Source organism: Mirounga angustirostris, unplaced genomic scaffold, assembly GCF_029215605.1.
Source record: "Mirounga angustirostris isolate CCGP_5_RB_7025 unplaced genomic scaffold, mMirAng1.0.hap1 SCAF_5, whole genome shotgun sequence".
Lineage (NCBI taxonomy): Eukaryota > Metazoa > Chordata > Mammalia > Carnivora > Phocidae > Mirounga > Mirounga angustirostris.
This window is the reverse complement of record NW_026991713.1, coordinates 109,793,917-109,811,881: the sequence shown is the minus strand read 5'-3', so window position 1 is coordinate 109,811,881 and position 17,965 is coordinate 109,793,917. Positions and strand designations below refer to the sequence as shown.

The 17,965-nt window shown below is 36.8% G+C and overlaps 1 protein-coding gene across 1 annotated transcript in view; it reads left to right on the top strand.

The window, feature by feature from the left end:
• ODAD2 (outer dynein arm docking complex subunit 2) overlaps positions 1-17,965 on the top strand; it is a 183,734-nt gene that overhangs the window by 9,313 nt on the left and 156,456 nt on the right. Inside the window, exons 4-8 of the mRNA XM_045874221.2 lie at positions 654-760; positions 950-1,086; positions 3,417-3,533; positions 15,594-15,796; positions 17,321-17,419. Of these exons, the coding sequence (XP_045730177.1) occupies positions 654-760; positions 950-1,086; positions 3,417-3,533; positions 15,594-15,796; positions 17,321-17,419 (663 nt within the window). The remainder of the gene's footprint in view (positions 1-653; positions 761-949; positions 1,087-3,416; positions 3,534-15,593; positions 15,797-17,320; positions 17,420-17,965) is intronic.

Genomic DNA, 17,965 nt, shown 5'->3' with positions numbered 1-17,965 from the left:
GAGATAGAGAATTCACACCAGTGCCCCACTAAGCTTGGAGTCTGATGAAGGGCCGGATCCCAGGACCCTGAGATCATGACTTGAGCCAAAATCAAGAGTCGAACACTTAACCGACTGAGCCACCCAGGCGCCCCTTAACATTAAATTTTATTGGAATAGGATTTTAGTTTATTGTATGGATATTTCTAATTCTAAAACTTAAAAGTTTGTAGTTAGCATTGCTAAAGCTTTCTGTGGGTTTTACCTAATTCTGAGGACATGAAATGGCCTTGTTATTTTCAGTCTTCTCAGAGTACTAGATAAATGATTAAATAGTAATGCAAATATCATGTAGAGTTTGTAAGGTTTAAAACTTGTTCGTTTTTCTAGTTTTTTTTCTAGTATTATGGTATTACCACTAAGAAATCAAGTGAATATTTAAATGAGTATATTTAATGTTGCACACTATGAGTCACTGATTTCTTGATGCTTTGACAGTGTTGTAAGATTATAACATGGCTAAAGCTAACTGCAATATTTTTGTTGTTGTATAATTTGACTACAGTTTTAATTATAAAAAACAATATCCCGCCCTGCAAAAATGGAATATTTTCGTGTGTTTTCTGGAGATTCTTTTTAGAGTGTTAAAATGAATTTCTTACCATTCATTTCAGAGAAATATGTTTAAAACCAACAATTGTTAAGAACGATATAGAACTGCTGAAACGTTTCTCAGGAAAAGGAGAACAAACCGTCTTGGAATCTATCGACTATACCTCAGGTTTATATTACTCTCAGATTCGTTTTGTGTTATGTATAGTAATTATCATTTCTAAATGCTTCAATAGCTACATTAGGATTGAATATTTGAAAAAAATGAAAACTTAAAACTGTAATCATTTTTATTCTTTTAAAGCCAACATATTTCACTTTTTGAAACTCCTTTTAATTGATCAATAATTTGTTTCAGATTATGAATTTTCAAATGGATGTCGAGCCCCGCCTTGGAGACAAATTCACGGGGAAATTTGTTATGTCCTGGTGAAACCACACGATGTTGAAACTCTGTGCATTACTTGTAGTGCAGAAGGAGTATTTTTAAATGGTGTAAGTAATTTTTTAAGAACCATGTTGACTTTGGTGCTTAGCTCTATCTCTGTAAACGCAGGCCCATCCCCAGGACTGAATCCTGACAACCACAGAAAATGCTATACTGTTCTGTGGGATTGAAGCAGATCCCTTTGCTATGTGTTTGCTGAGCAAATCCAAAATTGTTTCAGAATTAGCCCCAGTGTTCCCCATTGCAGGTCATTAAGTCAATCTTCTAAGAAATGACCTTCAAAGGGACCCATACCACTTTATAAAATGAAAACCTCCTTAACAGTCAGTTCACTGATTATGAGTTATATGAGTATTAGGGGAAAGAAAAAGGAGGCCTGAGGTAACACAGAAACAATAACTATAGTTTTTACCCTAAGACTGGAGAGGATAACAGGAAGGGGGACATTAAAATGTGGGAGCTTGGAGGAAATGTCCCCCATGAAGCTGGGACCCATGTGTCTAGTGAGGGGGGCATTGCCAGGCTGGGCTGGTGCTTTTGGATCTCAGAAGACCTTGCAGAGCTGGGACTTAGACCTCTGAGGCGTGGACCCTGTTTACATTGGTGATGGTCCCTTAGGAGTTCAGAAGGGGGCCCCCCGCCATAGAACTGGGCCCCCCATCTCTGAGGAATGGTCACTTCAGGCTGTGCTGGTCCCCTCGGAGCTCAGCGGGTCTCCGGGAAGCCGGCACCCAGACCTCTGAGAAGTACAATGCCCAGTTAGTGCTGCTACCTCAGGAGCTCACAGGAGGATCTTTGCAGAACTGGCAGAGCTGAGACCTGGACCTTTGAAGACGGAGCCCTGGTCGGGTTATGGTGGTATTTCTGAGGGGGCATAATGAGCCAGGGTCTGGGAGTGTAGGGAAAAAAGCCTGGGATTTGGACCAACCGTTGCTACTGGAAGCAGCTTCCACTCCCAGGGGCGACGGGCCCCTGCTGGGGCGACTCTAACAGGAACAGTGGGCAAGGAGGAGGCAGCATGTCCTTTCGCCCTCCTCCAGCTTTTCAGTCTCCCTTTGACTTCCTGCTGACTGAAGCTGACCTAAGCTGGCAAAGGAGAAACACAGCGTAACAGATTCCCAGCCCTGAGCATCACTAAGCAGAGCGATGGCCTTCGGAACCTTCCACGTTAAAACTTTTTAATGCTGAGTCTCATACCTGTTCACTGAACTTAACTAGGAGCTTGGCATTCTCCTTGGCCACACCCTGCCCTTGGTGTCTTCGGTGTAATTTGGGGCCTCCTTGGCAACATCTGCAGGGAGAACCCAAATCCTTATGGGGTACCCCTTATCACAGGGGACTGTTTGGAGCATGGCTACCTCTTGGTTTTGATTGGTATCAAGATGCTGGTGCCACTTTCTTGATGACCAGCAGGCATCTCTTGTGACCTGCCTTGTGGTGCTTCTCTTCTCAGCATGACACTGTGCCTTAAGTCTGCACAGGGGAGGGAGATGACCACAATACGATTCTGCTTCCGGTTTGTTTTGCTACTCTAAGGAAGTGAAATTTCCCATTAGAAAATCAGAGACTTTGACTTTATAGAGTGGGGCAAGGAGATTTCGTTTCTACAAAGGCTATTGACCTACTACTACATATAACTTTATTTGATATGGAAATCTCTAAGTGTTCTTCTCAATTTCAGAAGTGAAAAGAACATGAAACTATTCAATAATTACAGCAAAATGTGTAACACATTAGTTATATGGGTGTGTATGATGTTTTGTATGTATATATGGTTATGTATCTAGGTAACACACTGTAGTTTTTTATATATGCATTTGGTTAAGGCAGAACCAAATCTTTCTTGTCAGGGTAGGCAAGCAAAGGAAAATGAGGAAAGGAAAGAGACAAAAAGAAAGAGGTACAGACAAAAAGGGTGGAAGGACAGATGGTGACATGGAGGCTGTAACTCTAGAAAATACGCCTAGGCAACTGCATCACACACAGAACAAGAGCAGAGCATGACAAATAGAGGCTTTTCTGTGGTGGCATTCTAATCTTGGGGCCTTTTATGACTTCATCACAGTCTCTTGAAGTCGTAATGCTTTTTTGCATGAAGGGGGTGCAGAAGGAAGGAAGCTCTCAATTCTTTGCCGACTAGCAGAGTGCCCTATATGCATATGGGAGGTACTCAGCAAAGGCATGCTGAATGAATGGATGGATGGATGGATGGATGGTCGGATGGATAACTTTAAGAGGGAAGGATTTTGCCTATATTTTTGTTGTATAAAGACTACCACATGGATTGTTGATAGAAGAAAATAATATGTGGGCTCGTGTTGTGATGTATTGATCAGGTTCAATTAATAGTAATAGCACCAAACTCTTTCTCTCAAAGGGCAAAACAGATGATGAGGGGGAAATTAATTACGAGAGAAAAAGTGAAATTTATAAAGACCTTGTCACATTTTTAAAAGAAAAATCGGCAAAATTTTCAGAAAATATGTCTAAACAGGTAAGTTTATAGACTCTTGAAATTTCACAGCATAGTGTTACTTGACCAAACTTTCTGTTGAGAGTAATTCTGCCTATTTTTGACCTCGGCTTCTAATTTTTAGAGTATTTTTCACAGTATATTATTAAATAAGAAATTAAGTGGAGTACTTTAAGAAAGTTTCTGATTCTCTTTAGGTAATAGGTGTAAAATATTTCATATTGCTTTCTAAATAGCACTTTTCATCTTCCCTTTTGAATTAATAACACTAAGGAAAAAGGAGTCAGCCCTATTAAAGAAGCCTAGATGTTTTGATTATCTTTTATCCTTTCTGGGCATCCCATGATTACTACCTAATTGGATTGTCTCAATAAGTATGTCAACTGAATATGCATGAGAACTGTGCTTCCTTTGTGTCTTTCATGGTTTTTGAAATAGTGTTGGACAAAGAAATCAGCTAATATAGTGATGAAATAAGATATTGATTGAAGCTGATATGGCTAAGAAACAATATGCAAGAAATACTAATGTGATACACTTAAGCTCCAGGCTGATTCTCAAGATGATGTCAATGCCACAAATACCAGTCTATTATTTTCCTTCTGACCCTGCCACTTCCAGAGCACTCTATTTTCTTACTATACTGCTGCTACTCTTATCCTGAAATTTCTCTTTGTCATTGTCCTGCGAGGTTCTTTTTGTTTTTGTTTTTGTTTTTTTCCTGGTGTTGGATTACCTATTTCTTGGACTCTAGTTTCCTTTGTTGTTGTCATAAAATACCTCACAAAACAAAATTTGCCATTTTGACCACTTCGTGTATCATTGAGTGGCATTACATTCATAAAGTGCAAGCATTACTACTATTTCCAAATCTTTTTCATCATCTCAAACTAAAATTCTGTTCCGATTAAGCAGTAACTCCCCTTTCCTCCTCCAGCTCCCAGGAACCTCTAATCTACTTTCTGTCTCTATAAATTTGCCTTCTAGATATTTCAAGAAGTGGAATCATACAATATTTGTCCTTTGGTGTTTTGCTTATTTCATTTAGCATAATGTTTTCAAGGTCCATCCATGTTGTAGCACATGTCAGAATAATATTCTATTTGTGTGTATAACCACATTTTGTTTATCCTCTCATCTATTGATGGACACTTGTGTGGTTTCCACTCTTTGATTATAGTGAAAAATGCTCTAAATATTGGTGTACATGTATCTGAGTTCCTGTTTCAGTTTTTGGAGCATATATATCTAGGAGTGGAATTTCTGGGTCGTATGATAATTCTGTTTTTAACTTTTAGAGGAACTGCCAAACTGCTTCTACCTAGACTGAGCCATTTTATATTCCTGTACAAGGATTCCAGTTTCTCCACATTCTCACCAATACTTGTTATTTTCTCCATGTGTGTTTGTATGTGTGTTTTTTATTATAGACATCTTAGTAAATATGAAGTATGATATCCCATTGTAGTTTTGATTTGCATTTCCCTAATTAGTGATGTTGAGCATATTTTCATGTGCTTATTCGGCATTTGTATATTTTTTTTTAAAGAAATGTCTATTCAGGTCCTTTGCCCATTTAAAAAAATGGGTTGTCTTTTTGTTGATGAGTTGTAGGAATTCTTTATATATTGTAGATATTAATCCCTTATCAGATAGAATGTTTGCAAATATTTTCTCCCATTCTGTGGGTTGTCTTCATTCATCTTGATAGTGTCCTTTGAGGCACAAACATTTTTAATTTTGATAAAGTCCAATGAAAACATTTTTGTTGTCTGAATTTCTGGTACTGTACTTAGGAAACCATTGCCAAATCCAATGTCATGAAGATTTGCCCCTGTTTTTTCTAAGAATTTCGTGGTTTTTGCTCTTAAATTTAGGGACAAAGAGTCCTTAAATTTAGGTCTTTGATTAATTTTGAGTTGTATATGGTGTGAGTAGAGTAAGGGTACAATTTCATTCTTTTGCATGTGGATAACCAGTTTTCTGGCACCATTTGTTGAAGAGATTGTTCTTTCCCCATTGAATGGTCTTGGCATCCTTGTTGAAAATCAATTTACCATAGATGTAGGGGTTTGTATTTGGACTCTCAATTCTATTCTATCTTGTCTATCTCTATACAAGTCCCATACTATTTTGACTACTATATCTTTGTAGTAGTTTTGAAATTGAGAAGTATTAAGTCCTCAAACTTCGTGTTTTTCAAGACTGTTTTAGCTATTTGGGCTCCCTTTACTTTCTGAAAGAAACCTACCTCCTGAAACTTCCTAAAAGAAAGAATTTTAGGTTTGGTTTTACCATTTCTGCACAAAACAGCATCGGGATTTTGACAGGGATTTATTGAATTTATAGATTGCTTTGTATAGCATTGTAATCTTAATATTAATTTTTTCCAATCCATGAACATGGAGTGTCTTTCCATTTGTTTTTGTCTCCTTTAATTTTTTTCAGCAGTATTTTATACTTTTCAGTGTCAAGTCTTTTGCCTCCTTGGTTAAATTTATTTCTAAGCATTTTATTCTTTTTGATGCTATTGTAAATAGAATTGTTTCCTGAATTTCCTTTCTAATTTTTCACTGCTAGGGTAGAGAAATAGAAATGATTTTTGAGTGTTGAAATCAGATCTGGCTCTTTTGAATGTGAAATTCAAAATCAAATCCTGCAACTTTGCGGAATTCATTTATTAACTCAATTTTTTTTAATCTTTAGGTCTTTTTTTTTTTTAATATTTTTCTTTTGGGGGGCACCTAGGTGGTTCAATCGGTTAAGTGTCTGCCTTTAACTTAGGTCATGATCCCAGGGTCCTGGGATCAAGTCCCGCATCAGGCTCCCTGCCCAGCGGGGAGTCTACTTCTCCCCCCACCACTCGTGCTCTCTTTCGCTCGCTCGCTCTCTCTCAAATAGATACGATCTTGAAAAAATATATATTTTTCTTTTTTCTTTTTTTTTAAATGGGCTCCATGTGGAGCCCAACCTGGGGCTTGAATTTATAATCCTGAGATCAAGGGTCAGACACTTAACTGCCACCCAGGCGCCCCAGTCTTTTAGTTCTTTCTACCTATAAGATCATGTCATCTGCAAACAGAGATAGTTTTACTTCTTCCTTTTCAGTTTGGATGTTTTTTAAATTTCTTTTTCTTGCCTAATTACTATGGCTAGACCTTTTAGGCCTGTGTTGAATAGAAGCAGTGAAAGCTAGATCCTTTTCTTATTCCTGATATTAGGGGAAAAGCTTTCAGGCTTTTGCCACTAAATGTGATGTTATCTGTGGGCTTTTCGTATATGGTCTTTATTATGTTGAGGAAGTTCCCTTCCATTCAGTTTTCCTTTTGTTGGTGTACCCCATAATTTTGGTGGAGCTTCCTGAGTAAAGGAGGCACATAATGGAAAAAATTGAGGGTTAGCATGTGAAATATCTTTATTTTTCTCTCCCAGTTATTGTTTCTATAATGATAGTTCAAAAATAATTTGTAACTTAGAATTTTAAAGGCATTTTTTTTTTCTATGTGGCCTGTCTTTTTTGACTTTTCTCATCTAACAAAGCCTTTAGGATCTTCTCTTATTCGTGATGTTCTGTAATTTTCATGATGATATGGTTGGTGCTGGTTTTGTTTGTTTTTCATTAATGATGACATATGTCCTTCAGAACCAGAAAAATCCTTTTTTTGTATCACATCTTTAATCATTCTTTCCTTTCTGTTCTCTTTGCTCTCTTTTTGAAACTTACCCAGTTGAAGGTTGGGCCTCTGAGATTGATCCTCTGATTTCCTTTGCTGTCACCCACCTTTTGCAAATATTCTTTTACTTTATCTTCAAAACATTGTACATATCTTTAAAATTTAAGCTCTCACATTTTCAACATTTTGTTTTTGGGTGTTTATCTCCACAGATCATATGCTTTCATTTCTCTTGGGTAAAATTTGGGAATAAAAGAGCAAGGTAATATGGTAGTTGTATGTTTAACTCGTTAAGCAATTCGTAAACTGTCTTCCAAAGTGGTTGTAATATTTTACATAGATACCGACAATGTATGAGAATTCCAGTTCTTCTGCATATTTGTCAATAATTGGTATGGTCAGTCCTCTGATTTTAGACATTCTAATAGATGTATGTACTGGTATTTCACTGGGTTTTAATTTGCATTTCTTGAATGCAGTCTTTCAAATGCTTATTTTGCCATTCATATATTGTATGTGATAAGGTGTCTATTCCAATCTTTTGCCCAGTTTTTGTTTTTTTTTTAAGATTTTATTTATTCATTTGAGACACACAGAGAGAGAGAGAGAGCTTGAGCAGGGGGGGAGACAGAGGGAGAGGGAGAAGCAGGCTCCCTGCTGAGCCAGGAGCCCGACGTGGGGCTCCATCCCAGGACCCCGGGATCATGACCTGAGCCAAAGGCAGAAGCTTAACCATCTGAGCCACCCAGGCGCCCCTTGCCCAGTTTTTTATTGGGTTGTTTGATTTCTTACTGAGTAGTGAAAGATCTTTGTATATATTCTTGGCTTACATATTCTGTCAGATATATGACTTGTAAGTATTTTCTCCCAGTCTGTGGCTTATCATTTCATTCTCCAACTAGTGTCTTCCAAAAAGCAAATGTCCTCAATTTTGATGAAGTCCAACTCATTAATTTTTTCTTTATAGCTTTGCCAAACTCTGTGTCATAAAGATTTTCTCCAATATTTTTTTTCTAGAAGTTTTCAAATGTTAGGTTTTACATTTAGGCCTTTTTAGTTTATTTTTTGTACATGACATGAGGTATGGATCAAAGTTTTTTCCTTTTACATATTAATATCTAGTTGTTCCAGCACCATTTGTTGAAAAAAACAAAACAAAACCATCCTTTATGCCTTTCTCAAAAATCAGTTGTCTATTTGTATGGGTGTATTTCTGTTCCAGTGATTTATACCAGTACCACACTGTCTTGATTACTGTAGCTTTATAGTTAAGTCTTGAAGTCAGGTAGTGTAAATCCTCCAATGTTGTTATTTTTCAAACTTGTTTGGCTATTTTACATCTTTTGCATGTCCATTAGAATGTTAGGGTCAGCTTGTCAATTTCTTCATGAAAAGCCTGAAAGAATTATGGTTGAGACTATGATGAATCTATAGATTAATTACAAAGAGCTAATGTCTTAACAATACTGAGGTTTCCAATCCATGAACAGAGTGTCTTTCCATTTATTTAGGTCTTTAATTTTCTCAGCAATATTTTGTAACTTTCAGTGCACAGGCCTTGCACATCTCTTATGAAACCTACCTGTAAGTATTTCATAATTTAGAGGGGTTAAAAAAAAAACCACAGGCCCAAAATGGTATCACTTAGGCCAAGTCAACACCCAAGAATTATATTACTGTATACTACATAATATATATTATTATTATATTATACTGAAATAACTACAGTTTCAACTACCCAGGAATATAACCTATAACCAGTCAACTGGAATTTCCTGGTCAATACCTTGAAATTTACTGATTTACCCCTTCTGCTGCTTGTAGGAGGGCAACCTTGCCTAAACAATACATTCCTTGCTAATAAAATCCTTTTTTTTTTTAATGCTCTCTCTGTCTTTAAAAACCTTTCTTTTGATGTAATGTATGGTGATGAACATAACATAATAAAATTTAAAAAAAAGACCTTTCTTTTATTCAGCTCTGTGGAGCATTTCACTACTTGCTAGATGGGATGCTGCTGGACTCACAAATTGATTCATAAAACCAGTTAAATCTTCAAACTTACTCGAATTTTTATTCAACAAGGTCTATGGTTAATGGTAGTTTTAAATTTTCAATTTGTGATGATCTGTTGCTACTATATAAAAATACACTTGATTTTTATATAGTGATTTCATATTCTGGAACACTTACTAATTCTAGTGTCTGCTTTGTAGATCCCAGAGGGTTTCCTATATAGATGATCATATTGTCTTTGTATAAAGATCATTTTGCCTCTTCCTTTCCAAACTCAGTCCCTTTTTTTTCTCTCCTTAATGCACTAGCTGGAACCTCCAGTACAGAATTCTATAGAAGTAGTCTCTTGTTCCCAGTGGTGAAGGGAAAACTTTCAGTTTCTTACTATTAAGTATGATGTTTGTAGCTTTTTCACAGATGAAATTTATAAGGTTAAAAAAGTTCCCCTCTATGTGATATTGTTGAGAACTTTTATTAGGAATGGATATTGGATAAAAACAGAGAGGGAGACAAATCATAAGAGACTCTTAACAATAGGAAACAAACAGGATTGCTGGAGGGGAGGTGAGTGGGGGGATGAGGTAACTGGATGATGGGCATTAAGGAGGGCACTTGATGTGATGAGCACGGGTGTTATGTGCAACTGATGAATCACTAATTTCTACCGCGAAATCAATAATACACTATATGTTAACTAACTTGAATTTAAATAAAACCCCAAAAAAGGAATGGCTATTAGATTTTATCAAATGATTACCTATTGAGATAATTAGTTTTTTTTCTTTTTTAGTTTGTTTATGTAGTACATTACATTGATGAGTTTTCAAACATAAACTAACCTTACCTTTCTGGAACAAACCTCATTTGTTCAGGATGTAGTATCCTTTTTATATATTATGGGGTCTAACTTGCTAAGATTTTAAGTTTCACATCCATATAAGGTTATTGGTGTGTAGTTTTCTTTAATATCTTTGGTTTTGGTTATCAGAGTGATACTGGCCTTCTAGAATGAGTTGGGAAATTTTTTCTCCTCTGCAATGTCTGGGAGAGTTTGTGCAGGGTTGGTATTATTTCTTTCTTACATGTTTGGTAGTGAAGCCATCAGGGCCTGGAGTGTCCTTTGTAGATAAGTTTTAAACAACAGATTTCAGTGTCTTTGATAGTTAGGGCCATGTGGGTTATCTGTTTCTTCTCGAGGAAGTTTTGGTAGATTGTCTTTATTTTTTTTTTTAATTTTGTATTGGGTAAAGTACACATAACCTTTGTTATGTTAACCATTTTATTTTTTAATTTAAGTAATCTCTACCCCCAGTGTGGGGCTCGAACATACAAACCCAAGATCAAGAACCATATGCTCCGGCGCCTGGGTGGCTCAGTCGTTAAGCATCTGCCTTAGGCTCAGGTCATGATCCCAGGGTCCTGGGATCGAGTCCCACATCAGGCTCCCTGCTCTGCAGGAAGCCTGCTTCTCCCTCTCCCCCTGCTTGTGTTCCTGCTCTCACTATCTCTCTCTCTCTCAAATAAATAAATAAAATCTTTAAAAAAAAAAAAAAAAGAACCATATGCTCTACCAACTGAGCCAGCCAGGCACCCTGGTAGATTGTCTTTAAAGGAAATTGTCCATTTCATCTAAGTTGTCAAATTTATTGTCATAAACTTGTTCATAGTTATTCTTTCATCTTTTAATGTCCGTAGAATATGTAGCTATTGTTACCGCTCTCGTTTCTGGTATTGGTCATTGGTGTTTTATTTTTTCTTGATCCATCTGGATAGAGATCTCTTGATTTTCTCAATTTCCTCAGAGACTTAGCTTTTAGTTTCATTGATTTTTCTGTGTTTTTTTTTTCTACTTCACTTTGGTATTTATTATTTCTTCTCTTATTTTTACTTTGTGGATTAAATCATGCAGTTTTTGATGTTAAGGTCTCCCACATTCTTTCTGATTTTTTATCAGTTGTTGAGAGAGAGGTTTTGAAGTGTTTCCACTATAATTGTGGATTTGTCTGATCTTTCTTTTCTGTTTTTGTATTTTGCGGCTCTGTATATGCATTTAAGATTGCTATATCTTCTTGATAGATTGATCATTTTATCATTATGTGATGTCCTCTCTCTCCTTGGTAATTTTCCTTTATCTGAAGTCTACTTAATCGGATATTTTTGTAGCCGCTCTGGCTTGCTTTTAACTACTGTTTGCATGTTATATCTTTCCCCTCCTATTACTTTCAAGCTACCTATATTGTTATATTTGAAGTGAGTTTCTGGTAGACAGCATTTAGTTGAGTCATTTTAAAAATAAATTTGTGAAACTATTGATCTGTCTACTGATGTGTTCAGATCATTTACATTTAATTATTGCTATGTTAGGGCTTACACTTGCCAGTTTACTTTGGTTTCTGTTCCTTTTAGTTTTTGTTTTCGTTTTTTTTCTTCTTCTTGCATTTTACGGATAACTTGAACATTTTTTAGAATTCTACTTTGACTTATCCATAGTGTCTTGAGTGTACCTCTTTGTATAGATTTTGTGTTTGTGTTTACTGTGGGTATTGTACCATATTATGCATCCATAATTAATTATAATCTGCTGTTTGACATTATACCAGTTTGAGTGAAGCATAGGAACCATGTCCCTCCTTCAAACAATAATTGCATATGACTCAATCGCTTGCAACTCCTGATGTGTCACAAAAAGAAAAACTGTCAACATAATCTTCCTTTACAAATATACTATGTGAGAATTTATGTCATTTCTCTTTCAACATAAACTTTTTGCAAAAGCTATAATACTATTACACTGATGAGACTGAAAAAATAAATACAATTTTAGTAATAAAAAAAAGAAACCATATCTCCTTTGAAGTCTCTTTACCCCCTCTTTATTTTTTATAGTCTTTATTTCTTCTCTATACATTGATAACTGTATGAGACAACATTATATTTTGCTTCAACCATCAAACTTAGAAAAGAGAATGAAAGTATTTACCCACACTTTTATTCTTTTCCATTATTGTTCTTTTCTGCTGTTGCAGGTTTTCTTCTTTTATCATCATGTCTCTTGGCATGGATTTCTTTGCGTTCGTTGGTTAGGGTTTCTTCAGCTTCTTGAATCTTAGATTTATGTCTTTTTCCAAGTTGGAGAAAATTTCAAATCTTGTTAGAATACATTTTTAGACTGACTCTCTCCCTCCTTGCTTTCTGTTACTCTGATGACATGAATTTTGGAATTTTTGTTATGGTCTCACAGAGCTTGAGGATCTGTTCATTTTTTTTCCCAATGAATTTCCCCCTCTTTATTCATATTGGGTAATTTCATGGAAGTTCATGGATTCTTCCCCTCTGTCCTCTCCATCATATTATTAGGCCTGTCCCAGTGAGTTTTATTTTGGCTTACAAATTTCAGTTTCAAAATTCCTTTTTGGTTCTTTTTCATATCTTCTATTTACTTGTTGAGACTTTCTAGTTTTTTGTTTCAAGTCTTCAAAATAGCTCACTGAAGCATTTTTATGATGGCTGCTTTAAATTCTTATCAGATTTTTCCAACATCTCTTTCATCTTGGTATAAGCATTATCCTGTGTTGGTATAAGCATTATCCTGTGCATTATCCTTTCTCATTCAAGCTGTGATCTTCGTGGTTCTTGGTAGGATGAGTGATCTTTTATCGTCTTGGACATTTGGGGCATTATGTTGTGAAATTCTGGATTTTATTTAAATCTTTTGTTTTAACAGGCTTTCTTAGGCACTTCACTGGCAGAGTCTGGAGGTCCTGCAAAGTCTGAGTTCTTCACTTAATTTCCATGGGCAACTCTGGTGGTGTGGGATGCTTCATTACCATTGGACAGGGGTGGAAATTCAGTTCCCATGAAGCCTCATCTGACACTACCCTGGCTGGCATCACATACAACATTCCATTATTATCCTTTAATGTCTGGAAGATCTTTTGTGATGACCCCTCTTTCATTTCTAATATGGGTCATTTGAGGCTTCTCTCCTTTTATTCTTGATTAGTCTGCAAAGAAGTGATTGATTTTATTGTTTTTGATTTTATTTTTTTTAAAGATTTTATTTATTTATTTGACAGAGAGACAGAGAGGGAACACAAGCAGGGGGAATGGGAGAGGGAGAAGCAGGCTCCTCGCTGAGCAGGGAGCCCGATGCGGGGCTCCATCCCAGGACCCCAGGATCATGACCTGAGCCGAAGGCAGATGCTTAACAACTGAGTCACCCAGGTGCCCAAAGTGATTGATTTTATTAAAAGAACAGCTATTTGTTTCATTGATTGTCTTTATTGTTTGGCTGCTTTCCTTTTTATTTTATTTCTGCTCTTAATGATTTTTTTCCTTCTGATTTTTTTGGGTTTAATTTGCTCTCCTTATTTAATCTCTTAATTTGGAAGCTCTTAATTAGGCATTGATTTGAGACCTTTATTTTTTCTACTATAAAATTTTATTCTGTAAATTTCTTTATAAACACTACATAAATATATCCCATAGATTTTTATATGTTTCCATGCAAATTAATATATCTGAAGATTTTCCAGGTACCTTTCTTTTTCTGATTTCTAGTTTAATTCCATTGTATTAAGAGAAGACCTTTTGTATGATTTTAGTCCTTTTAGCTTTGTGGATGTTTACTTTATGCCCAGAATGTGGTCAATTTTGGTGATTTTTTGTGTGTGTGCATTTGAGAAGAATGTATGTTCTGCTGCTGTTGGGTAGTATGTTCTATAACTGTCAGTTTTGTCATTTTGGTTGATAGTATTACTCAGGTCTTCAACATTATTAATTTTTGTGATTATTGAGCAAGGAGTTTTGAAGTCTCATAATTGTAGGTTTCTTTTTCTTTTTAGTTACGTTTTTGCTTTATGTATTTTGAAGTTCAGTTATTTGGTGAATACACAATTAGAGTTGTGTTGACTCTTTGTCATTATGTATCTCCCTCTTTAGGTCTGATAATATTTGCTTTGAAGTCCATTTTGTTTGATTTTTAATGTAGCCATTCCTGCATTTTTTGATTGTTGGTTGCATGGAAAGTGGGTTTTTTAATACCACAAATAGTTGGTTTTCCTTTTTCATCCAATCTGATGATTTCTTTTAACTGAAATTTTAAACTCATTTAATGTAACTAGTGATAGAGTTGAATTTAAATTTACTGTCTTGCTACGTGTTTCTTATTTGTCCCATTTGTTCTTTGTTCTTTTTTCCTCTTTTTCTGCCCTTTTTGTATTGAGCTTTTAGAAATGATTCTATTTTATTTATGTTATTTGTCAGTTATACTTCTTAAAAGTTTCATGGTTGTTGCCCTAGGGTGTATAATGTATACCTCTAATTTATCCTGTCCACCTTTAAATACTATCTTACCATTTCACAAATAGTTTAAGAATCTTAACATGGTACACCTTCAATGCCTCTCCCTTCCCTTGGCATTCTAGTCATGCATTTTACTTTTGCATGGTATTAACCCCTCAACACATTGATACTATTTTTTTATTATTATGTTCAACTAGCCACCATATAGTACGTCCTTAGTTTTTGATGTAGTGTTCAACGATTTATTAATTGCATGTGAGCATGTAACACCCAGTGCTCATCATGACACATGCCCTCCTTACTCTTTTTGCATTAGAGAGTCAATTATATTTTAGAATGATCAAAAATAATGCAAAGGGTCTTTTATATTTTTACCATTTCTACAGGTTTTCATTTCTTTGTGTAGATGTGGTATGATACTTTTCCTGGTATGATACTCCTTCTGAATTAAGAACTTCATGGACATTTCTCTAGCACAGGCCTTCTGGCAGTGAATTCTCTGCTTTTGTTAATCTGTGAAAGTCTTATTTTGCCTTCATTTTGGAAAGCTTTTTTTTTGTCTCTGTTTAGAATTTTGGGTTGACAAGTCTTTGGTTTTATTTTAATACTTTAAGGATGTCATTCTCTTTTCTTTTGGCTTGCATTGTTTCTGGTAAGTCTCTTTTAATTGTTATGTTTCTCCCTCTGTCTGTCATGTGTCTTCTGTCTCTGGCTACTTGCAAGATACTCTCTTTATTCTTGGTTTCAGCAATTTGTACATGATGTATCCCAGTCAATACAGCATTTGAGTTTAGATTTTTCTGGTGGTGGTGAGGAGTGAATAATTCCAGCCCTGCTGTTGTGTGTGTGTGCTGCAGCAGGGGAGGAGGGTGAGCTTTGGAACATCACATTTCTGTCAGACTAGCTCCAACAGAGACCTGAATCCTGAGGTGGCCCTTCTCCAGTGTATGTCACTAAGCAACACAAGTTAGATGCGTCAGTGACCTCCTTTTCTGAAGTTACCACCAGTGTTAATTTTCAGATAGCACCAGATAATTCAGAAGTGATATCATTGTAAAAATTATTCTTCTTGTTTTTGTACATAAAGGATGTTAGATTCAGTGGAGAATGGAAAAAAAAGGAAGCACTTAAGGAGGCACCTAAGAAGGAAGAAGCAGCCGCCCTTCAAAAAGCTCTTCCTGCTTCAGGCAAGAGTGTGCTGGAGAAGAACCAAATTAATTTTGGGAAGAGTCAAATGACCAAAAGACTAGAGCCAAGTTTAAACTGGAAGGCCACTGTTGATTTCAAAAAGTATGTAGAAATTTGCATGAGGTGTTTTCTGATACATCCTCAATAACCATGTTTACCTAACTTTTTTTTTTTTTTAAGATTTTATTTATTTATTTGACAGAGAGAGACACAGTGAGAGAGGGAACACAAGCAGGGGGAGTGGGAGAGGGAGAAGCAGGCTCCCCACTGAGCAGGGAGCCCGATGCGGGACTCGATCCCAGGACCCTGAGATCATGACCTGAGCCGAAGGCAGATGCTTAACAACTGAGCCACCCAGGCGCCCCCATGTTTACCTAACTTTTAACATAGGTTTATGTCACATAGAAAAAGTACAGAGTAGCTATTGACATCTCCTTCCAAAATAGAGGTTGATCCCTCCTTGCTCCTCCTCATATTCCAGGTAGAAGGATTTGGCATAAATAGGGTTTACATGTGGGCACCAGAGGGGAAGGGAAGAACACAATTCACTCTGTAAGTCAGGGCAAATAAATCACGTGAAAAAGATGATAAAAGACACGGAGAAATCTCATGGGCAATGTAAACGTAGTGTAGGGACCTGATTAAGTAAGTGCTAGGAGAATTTAGAATGATTAAAATTATGTGAAGTTAATCAGGGAAATCTTGAAACAGACATTGTCTCGTCTATTAACAGAACTTTAAGTAAAAACCATAGAAAGGCTAGAGGCCCCCAAAACTAACAGGCCTAAATGAAGTGGACACTGGTTTGATGAGTGTCTGACATATACAAAACTTGATCCATTTAGGGCCCTCTATAAATAGGAGCCAAAGCACAGATTAAGGCCCAGTGTGCCGTAAGAGCCACAGCAGTCGGAAGTGCCTAGAGCACTTTATGAATTAGCAAAGAGGCTTACAAGTTTCAGCCTATTTTTAATGTTCCATGTGGTCACCGGATTGGGTTAAGTAAGAACCGCTTCCGGCTGGTCACAGGGGATCCTCACTTGCAGGGATTCTGAGAACCACGGGGTAATCACATTTTGCAAGCAAACCCAGAGAGCAGACTTGAAGGAGTCCTGGGGAAAGAGGAGACGCTCTTGCTCCTCTAATTCTCATCAGTTTTGAGGTGTTTGATCTTTGTGACTCTATTTAAAAGAGTGGGAAAATGACAAATATATGGGCTGCTCTGTTACCTGGGAGGTGAATTTTTAAGTACCCCTTTTCCCAGGTGCTTACATTTTTCAATTATGAATTTACCTAACAACTATGTAAGGGAAACCCACAATGTGCCACGGCCCATGCTAAACCTGGGAATAGCTGGAGAACCAAATCCAGGCCCTGCTGCAGTGTTGGGTGGGGAAGAGAAGAAAACAGGCAGCTCTCACCCAGGGCAGTAAGCACCGAGAGTAGAAGGCACAGAGTGAAGGGCCTTGCAGGTGTCAGATGAGGCTGGAACTCGTGTAGTCATTTTCTGTATTAGGAGAACACGTCACTGGGTGCATGAAAATGATGGGACCTTTGCAGACATTTCTATGTTTAATTTCCTGTTACTCCACATAAATTAATTTTAAAAAGTTAATATATTTTTAGGCACAAAAGCTTACTGAAAGACACCCAAGAGGAAAAACATGGAGGAAGACTTGAAAGGTCAGGACCACCTGTTTCACACAGAAAAGCACAGTTAGTGCGGTATGTGTCTGGCAACGTGAGCCCTTTGTTAAAGCCTGCCCTAGTTCGCATGCAAATGACTGGTGTTCTTACCATTAGATCAGGGTCCTCAGGGACCTCTATTGACAGCTACTAGTTATAAAAATGATAATGTTGAATTTCTTTAAATGTACTTACAAGATATCCTTTTAGTGAAGAGTTCTTTGAAATACAGGGATCTACGGGAATTAGTTACCTCTCTGTAAACAAATGAATTTAATGCAGATTGCAGTGAGTTGAGTGATAGGAAAACTGGGCTCTTCGCTGATCTCTTACTTTTGAACAATCCTATCACAGGGTAAGTCACCTTCCTGGGCCTCGTTTTACTCATCACTGGTGGCACTGCCAATTCTAAAGAGCTATATGTTATTTCTCATTAAAACAGTCATTAATGGCAAAAATTAACAAGACAGGAAACAACAAATATTGGTGAGGATATGGAGAAAAGGGAACACTCTTACGCTGTTGGTGGGCATGCAAGCTGGTGCAGCCACTCTGGAAAACAGTATGGAGGTTCCTCAAGATGTT